The sequence below is a fragment of the Hypanus sabinus genome, chromosome 17 (assembly GCF_030144855.1).
Source record: "Hypanus sabinus isolate sHypSab1 chromosome 17, sHypSab1.hap1, whole genome shotgun sequence".
NCBI classification, from domain to species: Eukaryota; Metazoa; Chordata; class Chondrichthyes; order Myliobatiformes; family Dasyatidae; genus Hypanus; species Hypanus sabinus.
In genome coordinates, this window is record NC_082722.1 from 1229941 (window position 1) to 1248991 (window position 19051).

General features: G+C 42.2%; 1 protein-coding gene across 12 annotated transcripts in view; it reads left to right on the forward strand.

Annotated features, from left to right (window-relative positions):
* Positions 1-19051, forward strand: part of dnaaf1 (dynein axonemal assembly factor 1) — a 180025-nt gene that overhangs the window by 127732 nt on the left and 33242 nt on the right. For all 12 annotated transcript variants that reach the window (XM_059992457.1, XM_059992462.1, XM_059992459.1 and 9 more), the window contains 3 exons: positions 7540-7857; positions 10023-10141; positions 12436-12504. In XM_059992457.1, coding sequence (XP_059848440.1) covers positions 7540-7857; positions 10023-10141; positions 12436-12504 — 506 coding nt within the window. The remainder of the gene's footprint in view (positions 1-7539; positions 7858-10022; positions 10142-12435; positions 12505-19051) is intronic.

A 19051-nucleotide genomic window follows, 5' to 3' on the forward strand; every position in this document is an offset into this window, starting at 1 on the left:
GCCTGTTAACTGTTGCTATAATGTCTTCTTCCACCACTTCTCCTTGCAATGTGTTCCAGGCACCCATCACTCTCTATGTAAAAGAAAAACTTGCCTCATCAAGGTGGCAGGGCCCAAAGGAGTACCTGGTAAAGCTCTGAAAACCTGTGCTAACCAACTGGGGTATTCAAAGACATCTTCAATCTCTCATTGCTACGGTTGGATGTTCCCACCTGCTTCAAAAGGGCAGCGTGAGCTGCTTTAACAAATATCATCTGGTGGCACTCATATCTGCAGTGATGAAATGCTTTGAGGGGTTGGTCATGTCTAGAATGAACTCCTGCCTCAGCAAGGACCTAGACCAGGGGTCAGCAACCTTTACCACTGAAAGAGCCACTTGGACCCGTTTCCCACAGAAAAGAAAACACTGGGAGCCGCAAAACCCGTTTGACATTTAAAATTAACAAACACTGCATACAACGTTTTGTTTTGCCTTTATGCTATGTATAAACAAACTATAATGTGTTGCATTTATGAAATTGATGAACTCCTGCAGAGAAAACAAAATTACATTTCTGCATGCAACAAAAACATTTTGAACTCCGAAAAAAAGACGTTGGGTTGAAGGTTACTTTTAAGTAAAATACTCAACGTCTATTTGAGTCCTTCTTGTATTTATGAAAAACGCCAAACTTAAATTTGCCGCAGCAGCAAACCAAAAATAACGTCAGCCAGCTGTCAACCTGAAAAATTAAAGGACTATTTCACTGAACAATGAAAACATATGAATATACGTAAAATAATAGGCAATTAAAATATTTATCATACTTGGTCAGGTTGACTCACACCTGACAATGCAGTCGTATTCAGTAGGGATGGATCGATGCTTAGGGGAGTGACCGGGAAGGATAATGTGTTTTTTTCCTCTCTGAACTCACAGAAGCGTTTCCCAAACGATGTTTGCATTGCGATGATTGCAGAATGTAAATACTCCGAATTTATCATGTCGTGACCTTGTTTGAACTCTCTCAAATTGGGGAAGTGAGACAATGTGCCTTTCTGTAAATCTCTGGCAAGCAACGTCAACTTGCGCTCGAATGCCAAAACATCCTCCAACATGTGCAGGGCTGTACGTCCTTACCCCGTTGAAGAGCTGTGTTCAGGTGCGCTGTCATGTCTACCATGAAGTGTAGCTTTTCCAGCCACTCTGGCTGTTCCAGCTCAGGAAAGTTGAGCCCTTTGCTGCCCAGGAAAGTTTTCACTTCTTCCAGACACGCGACAAAGCGTTTCAGCACCTCCCCTCTGGACAGCCAGCGATAAAAACATGTTGTAGCGGTGTGCTACACGCAGTCAGTAAACTGCAGTCAAAGATAGCTTTATTCGAACTAAACAGCCTTGCTTTTAAGCCTCCCTCAACCCGCCCCCCATGGGCGTGGATGCTGCAAAAGACACGTACTCACAAACCCCCGTAGGCTATCTCCCTTAGCCTGAACACTGGCTAATTGTGAGCCGGTTCGGATGTGTCAGGAAATGGGTCGCCACAACGTCTTATTTAGATTGTACAAGATCACCATAATCTTCAAATTTAGATTTACATTTCAAAAACTAACAAACTAACATAAAATACATTTTAATTAAATACTGACCATGTAGCAGTGTGCTACACGCAGCGCTAAAATTACGACACGGAGTCGGTAACTGCAGTCGAAGGAAAAAACTTTATTCGAAATCTTCAGCCTCACTTTTAAGCCTCCCTCAACCTGCCCCCCATGGCGCAGAGGCTCCAAAGCTCTGTGCTCGCAAACCCCCGTAGGCTATCTAATTGTGAGCAGGTTCGGATGTGCCAGGAAAAGGGTCGCCACAACCAATTATTTCCCAAAGCAACAGGGAGCCGCAGCACAGACGTAAAAGAGCCACATGTGGCTCCGGAGCCGCGGGTTGCCGACCCCCGACCTAGATCAACTGCAATTGGCCTACCAGCACAATAGATTACAGCAGATGCAGTCTCAATGGCTATTCATGAGGCCTTGGGTCACCTGGACAATGTTAATACCTATGTCAGGATACTGTTTATTGACTATAGCTCAGCATTTAATGCCATGATTTTCAACAGTCCTGGTTGCAAAGCTACAGAACCTAGTCCTCTACCTTCCTCTGCAACTGGATCCTCGACTTCCTAACTGGAAGATCCCAATCTGTGCAGATTGGAAATAACATCTCCACCTCATTGTCAGTTAACACTGGTGCACCACTGGGGTGTGTGCTTCGCCATTTTAGTAAATAAGATTGAAGATCTCAGAGCTAGAGTACTGTATCAGAGGGGAATTAGGACCTCTTGTGTCCTTTGTTTCACGGAATCCTGGTTAATCCCTTCCATGCCCTACGCAGTGATTCAGATTGATGGGTTGACTGTACACCGTCAGGGTAAGACTGTTGAGTCTCTCAAAAGCAAAGGTGCAGGTGTGTACTGCGTGATGAACTCTTCTTGGTGCACAAATGTATCAGTGATGTCCCAGTTCTGCTCACCAGTCCTGGAGTATTTTAAAAGAAAGTGCCGTCCATGTTACCTGCTGTAGATTACAGCAATCATTTTGGTAGCAGTGTACATTCCACTTCAGGCCATTGTCAAAAAGGCTCTAGATGATCTGGGCAATGTGATCAATATGCATGAAACACATACCCTGATGCTTTCATCATTATTTTGGGGGATCTTAACTAGGGCAACTTGAGAAAGTTGATAAATCAATTGAAGTACCAAAGGAAGGAACAGACTGGACCACTGTTACACCATAATCAAGAATATCTTCCATGCCCCCTCTTCACAAAATCTGATCACCTGGCTGTATTTCTACTCCCTTAGTATAGGCAGAGACTGAGGACTGCAGCACCAGTAATGGGGACCAAGAAGGTATGGACAAGGGAAGCAGAGGAACGCTTACAGGACTGCTTTGAATCTGTATTCAGCGATTCATTTTTGAATCTGGTTGAGTGTGCCACAGTTGTTACCAACTTCATTAAAACCTGTGTAGATGAGTGTGTGTCTGTGAAAACTTGCTGTATATTCCCAAACCAAAAGTCATGGATGAGTCAGGAAGTTTGTCATCTGCAGAGGGCTGGATCTGTGACATTTAAATCTGGTGACCCAGGTCTACAAGAAAACCAGGTATGACTTGCTGAGGGCTATTTCAAGAGTGAAGAAACAATACCAAGTGAGGTTGGAGACAACATCAAATGCATGTCAACTCTGGCAGGGTTTGCAGGACATTACTTCCTACAAACCAAACCCAATAGCATGAATGGCAGTGATGTTTCACTACCAGATGAGCTCAAAGCCTTCAATGCCCTCTTTGAAAGGGAGAATATAACTCCCTTTATGAAAATCTATGATGCATCTGGTGACTCTGTGATCTCAGTTTTAGAGGCTGATGTCAGGCTGTTTTTCAAGAGGGTGAACCCTTGCAAGGTGGCAGGCCCCAATGAAGTAGCTGGTAAGGCTCTGAAAACTTGTGCTAACCAACTGGTGAGAGTATTCAAGGACATTTTCAATGTCCAAAGTTCCACCTGCTTCAAAAAAGGCAACAATTATTCCAATGCCTTTGAAGAGTAGTGTGAACTGCCCGAACAACTATCATCCAGAAGCACTCACATCTATGGTGATGAAATGCTTTGAGGTTGAGAGGTTGGTCATGGATAGAATGAATTCCTGCCTCAGCAAGGACCTAGAGCACAGCAATTTGCCTATCGTCATGATAAGTTTACGGCAGATGCAATCTCAATGGCTTTTCAGATGGCCTTAGCTCACCTAGATGTTACAAACACCCATGTCAGGGTTCTGTTCATTGACTATAGCTCAGCGTTTAATACCATCATTCCCACAATCCTGATCAAAAAGCTACATAACCTGGGCCTCTGTTAACTTCTTCTGCATTTGGATCCTTGACTTCTTAACCGGAAGACCACAATCTGTGTGGATTGGTGATAATATCTCCTCCTTGCTGACAATCAATACTGGCGCACCTCAGGTGTGTGTGCCTAGCCCACTGGTGCACTCTCTCTCCACCCATGACTGTGTGGCTAGGTATAGCTCAAATGCCATCTATAAATTTGCTGATGATACAACCATATTGGTAGAATCTTAGATGGAGACGAGAGGGCATACAAGACTGAGGTATACCAGCTAGCTGAGTGGTGTCACAGTAACAACCTTGTACTCAATGTCATTAAGATGAAAGAGTTGATTGTAAACTTCAGTAAGGGTAAGACGAGGAAACTCTAACCAATCCTCATAGAGGGATCAGAAGTGGAAAAGTGAGCAATTTTATGTTCTTTGGTTTCAAGATCTCTGAGGCTCTAACCTGGTCCCAACATATTGATGCAGCTATAAAGAAGGCAAGACAGTGGCTATATTTCATTAGGAGTTTGAAGAGATTTGGTTTGTCACCTAAAGCACTCAAACTTCTACAGTTATACTATGGAGAACATTCTGACAGGCTACATCACTGTCTGGCCTGGGGTTGGGGGGGGTGCTATTGCACAGGAGTGAAAGAAGCTTCAGACAGTTGTAAAATTAGTCAGCTCCATTTTGGGTACTAGCCTCAGTAATCTCCAAACTACCTTCAAGGAGTAGTGCCTCAGAAAGGTGGCATCCATATATAAGGATGTCCAGCACCCAGGGCATGCCCTTTTCTCACTGTTACCATCAGGTAGGAGGTACAGAAGTCTGAAGGCACACACTCAGTGATTCAGGAACAGCTTCTTCCCCTCTGCCATCCGATTTCTGAATAGACATATATATACTTACTGCAATTCAGTTTTTTTCTCTATATTTATTTATCATGTATTTCATTCTACTGCAGCTATAAAGTTAACAAATTTTACGACATATTCTGGTGATATTAAACCTGATTCTGGTTCTCCCATACTTGACATTTCCCTCCTGGAAAAAAGACTGATGATGTACCATCTGTAAGCTTCATATGATTTTCTATGTATCTATTATGTTGCTCTTCAGCCTCTGATGCTCTTGAGGAAACAATACAATTTTTTCTAACCTCTCCCTATAAGTCTGTCAAACTATGTGTGGTCTGCAGTTTTACTCGTCAACCTACGTACATCTTAATCCAAATCATTTATGTGCAGTGGATTCTGGTTAATACAGAACAAATTAGAACACTACCAAATTACTACAGTACTATAGACCAGTGTATTAGTGCCTAATAGTTATTGATTGAGGAATTAATTCAGTATACGCTGTCATGTTCTTGTGAAAGACTGTAAAATGAACAAAATTATTGCAGATACCTGGTGCAGATAATGAACTGACTTCTTGCAATGCTTTCAACAATTACATCCTCCAAATCTTCATTTTCATCAATCCATTCAAGATGATTGTCGATATCTTCAAATTCTTTGTAGGTCCGAACTTGTTGAAATCATGAAATTGTTTCTTTTTTACTTCTGACTGTTTCTGGCATCTTCAAGCTTGAATGCTTGAAACTGTAGTGAGCAAACAGTTCTGAATTGTCCTACTGCTTATTTCTCACCTTTTCTCAACTTTTTGAACACAAACACTTGATGTTATTTAAAAACTACTCTTAGCATGGTGTACTGTCTCTGTGCATGTAACTGACTGTTCAGGAACAGTCTCTCATACTAATTAAGCAGTATAACATCCCAACCAAATGAGGGGAATCCTGCCTACTTTCTCGATTAGTTTTTGTTCTTTAAAAGTTGTCCAAATAAGTGGTTGTCCAGATTGACTAATAGCCCAATTAAATGGAGTCTACTATATATAAAACAAAAAATCCTGAAAGCTTACGGAGTGCCAGACCGTCTACTGAGAGCAATAGAGTCCAGCTATACCAAGACCATGGTGAAAGTTGTATCACCAGACAAAGAAACAGCAGTGTTCGAGCTCCTAGCTGATGTGCTGCAAGGATACACTCTAGCACCCTACATCTTTATAATCGTCCTTGATTACGCTCTATGTCAAGCTACCAAAGATCATGACAAGCTTGGTTTTACCATAAAACCAGGATGAACCAAAAGGGTCAGACCAGTTACGCTCACAGATCTCAATTTTGCAGATGACGTAGTCCTGCTCTCTGACCAGATGGAGGAAGCACAGCAGCTACTAACAGTGATGAAGGTACTCTCAAGACTGTAAAGAATGATATCATTAAGAAAGTCTTAGACTTCAAGTACCTTGGGTCAAGAGTGATGAGTTTGGAGAAGGACATAAAGATACGGAGGGCGCTGGCGTGGAGGGCTATGAATGACATGAAGGAAATCTGGAGGTTGAACCTGACCAGAGGGCTCAAAAAGAGGAACTTCATAGCAGTCATGGAGTCCATTCTCACGTACAGATGCAAGACGTGGACTCTCACCAAGACCATGTGAAAGTCAGTAGATGGTTGCTATATACGAATGCTCTGGATGGGTCTTGACGTCAGTTGGCAACAGTACATGACGGATGTTGAGCTCTATGACGACCTACCGATGCTCACAACTAAAATCGAGGCGAGAAGATTGCAACTAGCGGGGCACTGTCTGTGCCACCCTGAGCTACCTGCCAGTCTAGTCATCACGTGGGAGCCCAAGCATGGAAGGATGAGCCCTGAGCACCCTCCCAAGACTGGGCAACATGCTCCTAGAAGACAGCCACGTGGTTAATGTAGATGAACTGAACACAGTGATGAGGGAGAGGGAGGAGTGGAGAGTCCGTCATCATGCCCGACGCTGGCCCCCCTAGGCCTGAGTCGATGTAGTGGTAGTATATATAACAAATAACAGAGGTCCCAGTAGAGGACCACTAGCTATAGACGTACAGTCAGATAAATACCCCTCTGCTACTACCCCAATTTTACATCAACTTTACTACTCACAATGGACCCCATGCTCTGGACGAGCCTACCATGAGGTACCTTGACAACTGCTTTACTAACGTAGGCAAAATCCACTGCCCCATCAATATCTATGTCACTTCCTCATAAAACTCAGTCTGATCCACAACTTACAATATAATAATTTTGTTCCATGTTGTTTGCCCAATTTATATGTAGATTAAAGACACTTGTGAATACTGTGGTACCTTTAAGAACAAACAGATAATAGTCAGTTACCAGTAAGGAATCCCCAACAAAGAAGGGAAATGAGGATTTTTTTGGTTGCCTAGAAAATGGTAGGGATCTGGAACTCACTAGCTGAAAGGATGATAGAGAGAAGCCCTTGTCACATTTACACAGCACTTGTATGCGTACTTGAAGAGGTATGGGGTGCAGGAGTAAGAGCCTAGTGCTGAGAAATGAGGTTAATTTGCAGGGCTCTTTTGCAGCAGCATGGGAAAAAATTGCCTGCTTTTGTGTTGTATATTCTATGTCATTTTATGATATGATCTGGTTATCAGGTTTCATCTGAGGATGCTCCAGTGGGAGGCATTGTCATGGCTTACTACATTAAAGAAGCCATATAAGTTTGCTGCCTGCAAATTTATTTTACAGGGTTTTGAAATTATGCTTGTATATTTTGTTATGTTGTAATTTTGTCTGCTTTTTGTCCTAGGTGAAGATCTTCTTTCAGAGTCTGTGCCTGAGATAACGCCATGTTCCTCAGATGCAGAGACCCGGCATAAGTTTGATAAGTTTATGAATGATGCATTAACAAACCAGGAGGAAGTTCTGGTGGACAGGCAACAAGAGACTATAAGCAAGAACCAGTACAACAAATCATGTCTGCTGATGTCAGACCAGGAAAAGCAGCCATCCATTTGGGAAAGGGCAAGTGAATCTGAGCTTGTGCAATCAAAGGAAGGGATCACCTCGTTGTCACTCAATACCTCCGACCAATTGCAGAATAAAACCCGTAACAGTGATCCTGAAGGTTATTATACCCATATATTGCCTCTTTATGGTACTTCTGAAAAGCTTCATCATTGAAAGTTGAGATATATTGATGACAGGTTAAATCAAGAGAGGCATCATCAGTTGCTGAGGATGACTATTGACCTGGGGAAGTACAGTGGTTTACTAATTAGAAAATGCAATCTACAATTCCAGGGGATATAAGCAAGAGGCCAGTGAGTGTCCCACACCATTGTCATACTAGAAAAATGTTGTTATCCTAAACTACGCTGTGCCTGGGATTACCAGCTATGTATTTTTCCTACTTTCACTTGTTATCGACATGCTTAAATTTACTGATTAATTTTATGTTCCAAATAAGTAGAAATCTGAAAATAATTCATCTAATTATTAGTCAGTGTGCTTCATGTGACCCTTTTCCTGAATTTGAAAATTCCATTTCTTTATCATGCATCTCTAGCTTCAACGTATTTAAAAAGTGAAGGACTCCTACGACACCCGCCACCTCTTGATTATGGGCAGGCACGGTTCTCTGCTACAGGGACAACAATAAACGCTCCCACAACCCTATTCAATGCACAGCTCTCCACATGTCTCCAGCGCTTTTTTTGCAGTCTTCAGCCTGGAGTGAAGCAGGGTGGTCCCTCGAGGATGGCAAAAAGAGAGCGAGCCAAGCACATGTAGCACCCTTTATAGGTCAGGGGACTGGAGGGTCCAGCCCAGGTGATTCACCAGGGGGGCCAACGGCTTGGTGCTAGACAGGTTAATCCAATTAAGGTGGCCAATGGTTAAGAGTGCATTGATTAGTTGGGAGGGGTGAAATGTTGACTAGCATGTAGTGTGCCTTCTGACCAGGTGAGGGCAGTGCTGTCACATGACAGGCACGGCTCTCTGGATACAGATGTCCATCTTGAAGAGAGAGCATGGTTAAGTTGGGCTGAAGCTCGTGTTTCATGCTGTATGACTCTAGTACTCTGTAACTATTGTTCTCCTTCCAGTCATTTCTAATCACAGCAGGAGTCTTAGCTAGAAATCATGCAGGGAAGTGAGAGCAGCTATGGGGCTACCTGCTAGGTTCGGAACTTTGGGTTTTGTGGCAGATGAAAATCTATTTTTTTCATATTCCCAAGGGTATACCGTAAGAGTAAAATCTATGAATTTCTCTCTTGATGCTTTTACCTATTGTTTCATTCTCTCTTGTCAATAGACAGTCCAAGGAGAATTTCTTCTGTCCTTCTGTCACCATGAGCGATCCTCATTTACCATCATCTATCCTTTTTTATTTCAGTTCTATGATTACTCAGAGGTTTGTGATGGTCTTTCTGTACATCTAATTCTTCAGCTCCCTATCTCTACCCGAAGGAATCCCAGAAAACCCTGACTTGTGTCTATGTAATTATATCAAGTCATCACTTAAAATACAAGAGACTTAAGATGCAGGACACAAGAGGTACTTCAGATGCTGGAAATCTAGAGCCCAAAACATTGACTGTTTATTCCCATTCATAGATGCTGCCTGACATACTCAACTCCTTCAGCATGTTATGTGAGTCGTTTTAGATGTGGGAATCTGAAGGATTTGAGCCACATCTGTGGGAAGAGTTTATGTTTCAGGTTAAGACCTGGATCAAGAAAGAAGTTGTTGACTTTGTTCTCATGTAGAGCTTCAACCCAAACCCTTGGCAATTAGTTTCCTGATGCCATGTATCAAACTAAAACATCTTCGATTCCTTCCATTCATGATGGTTGACGCACTGAGTCCAACTTGCAGATTGTTGCTTGTTATTAGTTGTGCGAATCTGATTGATCCCTTTGATCATTATCAGGAAAACTGGCCTCAAGCATTTAGATTTCCTGTTGCAATATTTTAATGTGAAGTAAGTTCAGGATTTCACTTTGACTCCTGAAGAACATGAAGAGGTAACTGGCAGCAACTAACAAGAGGTTTCCTGGAATTTCAGACCTGAGGTATAATGTTTTATTATTTTCACCATCAGAAGTAATCCTCAATCACCTGTTTTGTGTTTTACAAACAACATGTAAGTGGGTTTTATTACTGACTGCCCAGATACAATGCATTTTTAAAAAAAAGTTACCTTAAATAATTTTAAAAACATAGTACCTTTGTTTATTTATCAGCATCGTGGGTCTCTTTGAAACATTCCAGCTCAATTTGTCTTTCAGACCAGTCAGATAAACTATCAAAAATAAAGCCTGCTCAGGAAATCCTAGTAACAGAACTGGATAAGACAGACACCATGGATACAATCCATTTGGAAGGGGACCATCATCTTTACATTGATGTGAGTTGATTTATTAACCTCTGTGAGTTTTGATCTCAGAAGTCCATTTGACCATACGTGGGTGTGCCTTCTCTTTGAAAGAATAGTCAATCTCACATACTATTTCCCCTGTAGTGTTGCCTTGCAGGCATGTCAGTTTTACTTTTGGTAATTACTATTGAATATTTTTCTCAGATGGTGTACTGCAGAATAGAATAACTGCGTAAAGTCCTTTCTCCCAACTCCACATATACTGCTTCTTCCCTTATAACTTTAAATCAGAGTCTCTGGTTATAAGTTCCTATTGCCAGTGAAATCCTGCATAATTGAACACATCTGTTAAATCCCACCTTAACCTTCTGAGCTCTGTGAAGAGCAATTTCAGCTTCTTCAGTTTGTTCACATAGTGAAACCCTCTCCCCAAAAGGTCCCTGACGCATCCTAATGTCTTAACAATCAGAGCATTGAGTATAGGAGTTGGGATGTAATGTTAAAATTGTACAAGGCATTGGTGAGGCCAAATTTGGAGTATTGTGTACAGTTCTGGTCACCGAATTATAGGAAAGATGTCAACAAAATAGAGAGAGTACAGAGGAGATTTACTAGAATGTTACCTGGGTTTCAGCACCTAAGTTACAGAGAAAGGTTGAACAAGTTAGGTCTTTATTCTTTGGAGTGCAGAAGGTTCAGGGGGGACTTGATAGAGGTATTTAAAATTATGAGTGGAATAGATAGAGTTGACGTGGATAGGCCTTTTCCATTGAGAGTAGGGGAGATCTAAACAAGAGGACTTGGGTTGAGAGTTAAGGGGCAAAAGTTTAGGGGTAACACGAGGGGGAACTTCTTTACTCAGAGAGTGGTAGCTGTGTGGAACGAGCTTCCAGTAAAAGTGGTAGAGGCAAGTTCGATATTGTCATTTAAAATAAAATTGGGTAGGTATATGGACAGGAAAGGAATGGAGGGTTATGGGCTGAGTGCAGGTAGGTGGGACTAGGTGAGAGTGAGCATTCGGCATGGACTAGAAGGGCCAAGATGGCCTGTTTCCGTGCTGTCATTGTTATATGGTTATATGTTATATGGTTATTCTTCTGAGTGGGTAGAATTGATTGTATTTGAGCCCAAACTATTTATTGATTAACTGATTGAGTTACAGCACAGAATAGACCCTTCTGTCCGTGGTGCTCAGCCCTTCCCTTTTTAACCTTCGCTGACTCACGGGACAATTTACAATGAACAATTAACCTACCAACCGGTATGTCCTTGGACTGTGGGAGGAAACTGGAGCACCAGAGGAAAACCCACGGGCTCACAGGAGAGCATACCAACTCCTTACAGTCAGCAATGAGAACTGAATCCAGGTCACTGGTACTATAAATCTCTTACAAAACCTGTTTGTTTTTTCACTGCCTAAAGCTGAGAATCTTGGCATTTTAATAGCCTTACAAAGATTTGTGTATGTAACAATTCCTTCCCCAAAAACCCTATCTCCCTGTTGTCAATTTCTATTGTCACTATACAACTAAATGCAAAATAAATAATGTAATCTACCCATTCCCTCCATTAAGTTTCTGTACTTCACTATTTCATATTTGTTTACTTTATCATTGTGCTTTTGAACTTTAGAAGTGTGCAAAAATCTGTGTTTACCAATGAAGAAAAGGAATAGGGAGAGATCACTCTGAGTCTCACATTGTTAAACTGAATGACACATTAGCTGTGATCTATATGAAGGCAAAACAAGTGTGTGTGTGTGTGTGTAGCAGACTGTTGTGTTAAGTCTTGCATATTGAAAAAAGTACATAAAGGGACAAGTAAACGGAAAGTTATGTAATCATATTTGGTCAATGATTTGTTAATATAATACCTAACAACTTGTATAGAATTATTAAACTAAATGAGAAGTTTTTTTTACTTTATTGAGATACAGCGCAGAATCGGTCCTGCGAGCTGTGCTACCCAACAATCTCCCGATTTAACCCTAGCAAATTGCAAAGACCAATTAATCTGCCATCTGGTATATCTTTGGACAGTGGGAGGAAACCCACACAGTCACAGGAGGACATACAAACTCCTTACAGACAGCAGGAATTGAACCCGGGTCGCTGATACTGTAAAGCATCATGCTAACTACTACACTACCAGGCTTCCCCTAAGAATTACTCATCGTCAACATATGTGTATTATGTGTATCTGACAATGCTGTGTTTGTACTCTTGTAGAAGCTTTAATCAATTGTTTGTAAACACTTAAATGTAAATGCAGTTGTAAACTATAAATAGCCTCCAGACTATAGTTCCAAATTTGTTTCTTTACAGGATCTCCCTGACCTGGAAGATGTGGATAGGTGTGACCTATCAGAGACTGAACATACATTCAGCAACAAGGTAATCCACAGAGTTTTCTCCACTTTTAATTTGTGTATAACTGCCTTTGGCCTTGTCCTTTATGTTGTTGGTTGGGCCACCTGGTCTTTGAATTAAGTCAGTATACAATACTGTTGATTTCCAGTCTCTCTGCTATGGGGAATAGATAATACTGGCACACTCTGGATATGCCTGCACCTTGCAGAGCTGACATGGAAAACATTTATATTTTTTCTTAATACTTCCAGAAAATAAACACATAATCCTTGAAATTCAGGGGATTTCTTGATAGCAGCTGTAAAAGATTATAAGGCATGAAAATTATTTTGTAGTGATAAATAAGCTCCCATAAGGCAGAAGTCCACTTCTGGTCTAGACCAGTACCTGCTGAGAATTAATGCATTATTGCGTGCAGGGCAATTGTAGCCCCTGTTTGGTGTTTTTTCATAATGTTACCAAAATGATCATTTCTTCACCAAGGTCTTGTACAATAAATCAAAGCAAGGGGCTGAGAGTGAAGGAGTAAAGGAATCTCGGAGAGAAGTCATTTTTTTTTAACACTGCTCGGGGAAAAGAGGCTAGATTGCGCAGGCACGTGACTTGGAGCACCAAAGGTTTTAAAAAAAGACCGCCATATACAGCGGGCAGCAGAGTGGGACTGCTTCAGCTCAACAGGTTTGGTGTGAACAGGCAGAGGTGAGGGTAGGTTCCGGTAAGTTTTGTTTGTTTAGAGTAGAGAGAATGCCAGGCAGGATGTTGGAATGCTTCTCTTGCAGGTTGTGTGAAGTCAGGGAGACCTCTGGTGTCCCTGACAATGACACCTGCAAGAAGTGCATCCAGCTGCAGCTCCTAACAGACCGCGTTAGGGAACTGGATGACCTCTGGATCATTCGGGAGAATGAGGAGTTTATAGATATTAGTTTCAGGGAGGTAGTTATGCCAAAGGAGCAGCGCACAGGTAATTGGGTTACAGTCAGGCGAGGCAAGGGGAAAGGGCAGGCAGAGCAGGGTTCCCCTGTGGCCATTTCCCTCAACAACAAGTATACCGATTTGATACTGTTGGGCGGGATGACTTACCTGGGACAAGCCACAGCCGTATCTCTGGCACTGAGTCTGGTTCTGCAGTGCAGAAGAGAGGGTGGAAGAAGAGGGGAGCGGTAGTGATAGGGGACTCAATAGAGGTACTGATAGAAGGGGTGCCAGGGTCAGGGATGTCTCTGATCGCGTGCACAGCATTCTGAAGTGGGAGGGTGATCAGCTAGATGCCATGGTACACATCGGTACCAATGACATAGGAAGAAAGAGTGAGGAGGTCCTGAAGAGTGAGTATAGAGAGCTTGGCAGGAAGTTAAAAAGCAGGACCTCGAGGGTGGTAATCTCAGGATTGGTACCTGTGCCACGTGCGAGCGAGGGTAAGAATAGGATGCTCTGGAGGATGAACACATGGCTGAGGATCAGATTTCAGGATCAATGGGACCTCTTCTGGGGCAGGTGGGACCAGTACAAGAGAGATGGGTTACACCTGAACTACAAGTGGACCAATATCCTTGCAGGAAGGTTTGTTAGTGCTATTGGTGAAGATTTAAACTAGATTTGCATGGGATGAGAACCAGAGTGCCACGGCAGATAATGGAGTGGGGTGAAAATAAATGACGTTAAAAGTTCATGCAAAGTCACAAATTGAAGGGTTTGTGTTTGGTGGTAATAATCTTCTGAGGCATGTCTATTTCAACGCGAGGAGTATTGTGGGTAAGTCTGACGAGCTAAGGGTGTGGATTGACACATGGAATTACGACATTATAGCCATTAGTGAAACTTGGCTACAGGAGGGGCAGGACTGGCAGCTCAATGTTCCAGGGTTCCGATGTTTCAGACATGATAGAGGCAGAGGGATGAAGGGTGGGCGGGTGGCATTGCTAGTCAGGAAAAATGTTACAGCAGTGCTCAGGCAAAACAGGTTAGAGGTCTTGTCTACCGAGACCATATTGGTGGAGCTGAGAAACAAGAAAGGAATGACCACATTAATGGGGTTGCATTATAGACCACCCAATAGTCAGCAAGAATTGGAGGAGCAAATCTGCAAAGAGATAGCAGACAACTGCAGGAAACAAAGTTGTGATAGTAGGGGATTTTAATTTTCAACATATGGATTGGGACTCCCATATTGTTAAAAGTCTAGACAGGTTAGAGTTTGTAAAATGTGTCCAGGAAAGTTTCTAAATCCATATATGGAGGTACCGACTAGAGAGGATACGATATTAGATCTCCTGTTAGGAAATGAGTTAGGACAGGTGACGGAAGTGTGTGTAGGGGAACACTTTGATTCCAGTGATCATAACACCATTAGTTTCAACTTGATCATGGATAAAGGTAGATCTGGTCTTCCAGTTGTGTTTCTAAACTGGAAAAAGGACAAATTTGAAGAAATGAGAAAGGATCTTAAAAGTGTGGATTGGGACAGGTTGTTCTCAGGCAAGGATGTGATTGGTAAGCGGGAGGCCTTCAAAGGAGGTATTTTGAGAGTGCAGAGATAATATGTTTCTGTCGGGATTAAAGGCAAAGTGAATAAGAATAAGGAACCATGATTCTCAAGAGATACTGGAACTCTGATAAAGAAGAGAGAGATGTACGACATGTATAGGAAACGGAGCAAATAAGGTACTTGAGGAGTGTAAAAAGTGCAAAAAAAACTTAAGAAAGAAGTCAAGAGTGCTAAAAGAAGGCATGAGGTTGCTTTGGCAGTCAAGGTGAAGGATAATCTAAAAGCTTCTACGGGTATTTTAAGAGCAAAAGGATAGTAGGGGTAAAATTGGTCCTCTTGAAGATCAGAATGGTCGGCTGTGTATGGAACCAAAAGAAATGGGGGAGGTCTTAAATTTTTTTTTGTGTCTGTATTTACTAAGGAAACTGGCATGGAGTCAATGGAAATAAGGCAAACAGGTAGTGAGGTCATGGAACCTATACAGATCGAAGAGGAGGGGGTGCTTGCTATCTTGAGGCAAATCAGAGTAGATAAATCCCCAGGACCTGACAGTGTATTCCCTCGGACCTTGAAGGAGACTAGTGTTGAAACTGTAGGGGCCACGGCAGATATAGTTAAAATGTTGGTATCTACGGGTGAGCTGCCGGAGGATTGGAGGATAGCTCATGTTGTTCCGTTGTTTAAAAAAGGCTCTAAAAGTGATCCAGGAAATTATTAGCCAGTAAATTTGATGTCAGTAGTAGGTAAATTATTGGAAGGAGAACTAAGAGATAGGATCTACAAGTATTTGGATAGACAAGGACTTATTGGGGAGAGTCAACGTGGCTTTGTGCATGGTAGGTCATGTATAACAAATCTATTAGAGTTTTTCGAGGAGGTTACCAGGAGAGTGGATGAAGGGAAGGCAGTGGATGTTGTATACATGGACTTCAGTAAGGCCTTTGACAAGATCCGGCATAGGAGGTTAGTTAGGAAGATTTAGTCGCTGGGTATACATGGTGAGGTAGTAAATTGGATTAGACATTGGCTCAATGGGAGAAGCCAGAGAGTGGTAATGGAGGATTGCTTCTCTGAGTGGAGGCCTGTGACTAGTGGTGTGCCATAGGGATCAGTGCTGGGTCTATTGTTAATTGTCATCTATATCAATGATCTGGATGATAATGTGGTAAATTGGATCAGCAAATTTGCTGATGGTACAAAGATTGGAGGTGTCTTGGACAGTGAGCAGGGTTTTCAAAGCTTGCAGAGGGATCTGGACCAGCTGGGAAAATGGGCTGAAAAATGGCAGATGGAGTTTAATACAGACAAGTGTGAGGTATTGCACTTTGGAAGGACAAAGCAAGTTGGAACATACAAGGTAGGGCACTGAGTAGTGCAGTAGAACAAAGGTATCTGGGAATACAGATACAAAATTCCCTAAAAGTAGCGTCAGAGGTAGGTAGGGTCGTAACAAGAGCTCTTGGTGCATTGGCCTTTATAAATCAAAGTAATGAGTATGAGTTGGAATGTTATGGTGAGGTTGTATAAAGCATTGGTGAGGCTGAATTTGGAGTATTGTGTGCAGTTTTGGTCCTCAAATTACAGGAAGGATATTAATAAGGTTGAAAGAGTGCAGAGAAGGTTTACAAGGATGTTGCCGGGAATTGAGGAACTGAGTTACAGAGAAAGGTTGAATAGGTTAGGACTTTATTTCCTGGAGCTTAGAAGAATAAGGGGAGACTTGATAGAGGTGTATAAAATTATGATGGGTATAGATAGAGTGAATGCAAGCAGGCTTTTTCCACTGAGGCTAGGGGAGAAAAAAAATCAGAGGACATGGGTTAAGGGTGAAGGGGAAAAGTTTGAAGGGAACATTGGGAGGGCTTCTTCACACAGAGAGTGGTGGGAGTGTGGAATGAGCTGCCAGATGAAGTGTTAAATGCGGGCTCTCTTTTAACATTTAAGAAAAACTTGGACAGGTACATGGATGGGACATGTATGGAGGGATATGGTCCAGGTGCAGGTCAGTGGGACTAGGCAGAAAAATGGTTCGGCACAGCCGAGAAGTGCCAAAAGGACTGTTTCTGTGTTGTAATATTCTATGGTTCTAAATGACATTGTGAACAACTTGTAATAGTGAATAGTGTATGCAGAGTTAGGTTACATACAAAACAATCTGCCTGAATCCGAAAGTCTCTAATCTGAAGAATGCGTCAAGGATGTGGAGAGGGACGAGCCTGAAAATTCATAACATGCTGAGTAGGGGAGATATAGTGAAGCTGTAAACACTAGGGGTTATCATTATCATTATAATTGACGTAGGAGCAGAATTAGGTCATCTGTCCCATTGAGTCTGCTCTGCCATCCAATCAGGGCTGATCCTTTTTTTTTTCTCCTCCTCAACCACAGTTCCCGGCCTTCTCCCCATAACCTTTGATGCTATGTACAATCAAGAATCTATCAATCTTTTCCTTAAATACACACAATAACCTGACCTCCACAGCTGCATCTGGCAACAAATTCCACAAATTCACCACCCTTTGGCTAAAGCAATTTCTCCACATCTCTGTTTTGAAAGGGTGCCCCTCTATTCTGAGGCTGTGCTCTCTTGTCCTAGTCTCTCCCACCATGGGAAACATCCTTTCCACATCCACTCTGTCTAGGCCTTTCAACATTCGAAAGGTTTCAATGAGATATTCCCTCCCCCTTCTGAATTCCAGCGAGTGGAGACCCAGAGTCATCAAACGTTCCTTATATGATAACCGTTTAATTCCTGGAATCATCCTTGTGAACCTCCTCTGGGCCCTCTCCAATGCTAACACATCTTTTCTAAGATGAGGGACCCAAAACTGTTCACAATACTCAAGGTGAAGCCTCACCAGTACCTTATAAAGCCTCAGCATCACATCCCTGCTCTTGGATTCTAGACCTCTTGAGATGAATACTAACATGGCATTTGCCTTCCTCACCACTGACTCAACCTGCAAGTTAACCTTTAGGGTGTTCTGCACAAGGACTCTCAAGTCCTTTTGCATCTCAGATTTTTGGATCTTTTCCCCATTTAGATAATAGTCTGCACATTTATTTCTACTATCAATGTGCATGACCGTGCATTTTCCAACATTTTATTTCATTTGCCACTTTCTTGCCCATTTTCCTGAACTGTCTCTTCTGTACCCTACCTGTTTCCTCAACACTCCCTGCCCCTCTACCAATCTTCTTAGCATCAGCAAACTTGGCAACAAAGCCATTTATTCCATCATCTGCTTTATATACAGCATAAAAATATTTGGTCCCAACACCACTAGTCACTGGCAGCCAACCAGAAAAGAATCTTTTTATTCCCACTCGCTGCCTCCTACCAATCATTCAATGCTCTAACCATGTTAGCAACTTTCCTGTAATACCATGGGTTCTTAACTTGGTAAACATGTGTGGCACCTTGTCAAAGGCCTTCTGAAAGTCCAAAAATACAACATTCAGTGCATCCCATTTATCTATCCTACCTGTAATCTCCTCAAATAATACAAACAGGTTCGTCAGGCAGGAATTGCCCTGAAGGAAACTCTGCTGAATTTGTACTATTTTGTCCTGTGTCACCAAGTACTCCATCACCTCATCCTTAACAACTGACTCCGGTGTCTTCCCAACCACTGAGGTCAGACTAACTGGGCTATAATTTCCTTTCTGTTGCCTTCCTCCTTTCTTAAAGAGTGGAGTGACATTTTTAATTTTCCAGTCCTCTGACACCATGCCAAGTCCAATAATTTCTGAAAGATTGTTTCTAATGCCACCACAATCTCTAACGTTACCTCTTTCAGAACCCTAGGGTGTAGCGCGTCTGGTCTGGGTGACTTATGTACCTTTAGGTCTTGAGTTTTTTGAACACCACCTCTTATGTAATAGCAACTGCACCCACTTCTCTTCCTTAACACACTGCAACATCAGGCTAGTGTCTTCTCCAGTGAAGACTGATGCAAAATACTCATTTAGTTCATCAGCCATCTCCTTGTCCCCCGTTATTATTTCTCCTGTCTCATTTACTAATGGTCCTATACCCACTCTCATTTCTCTTTTATTTTTAACATACTTTAAGAAACTTTTACT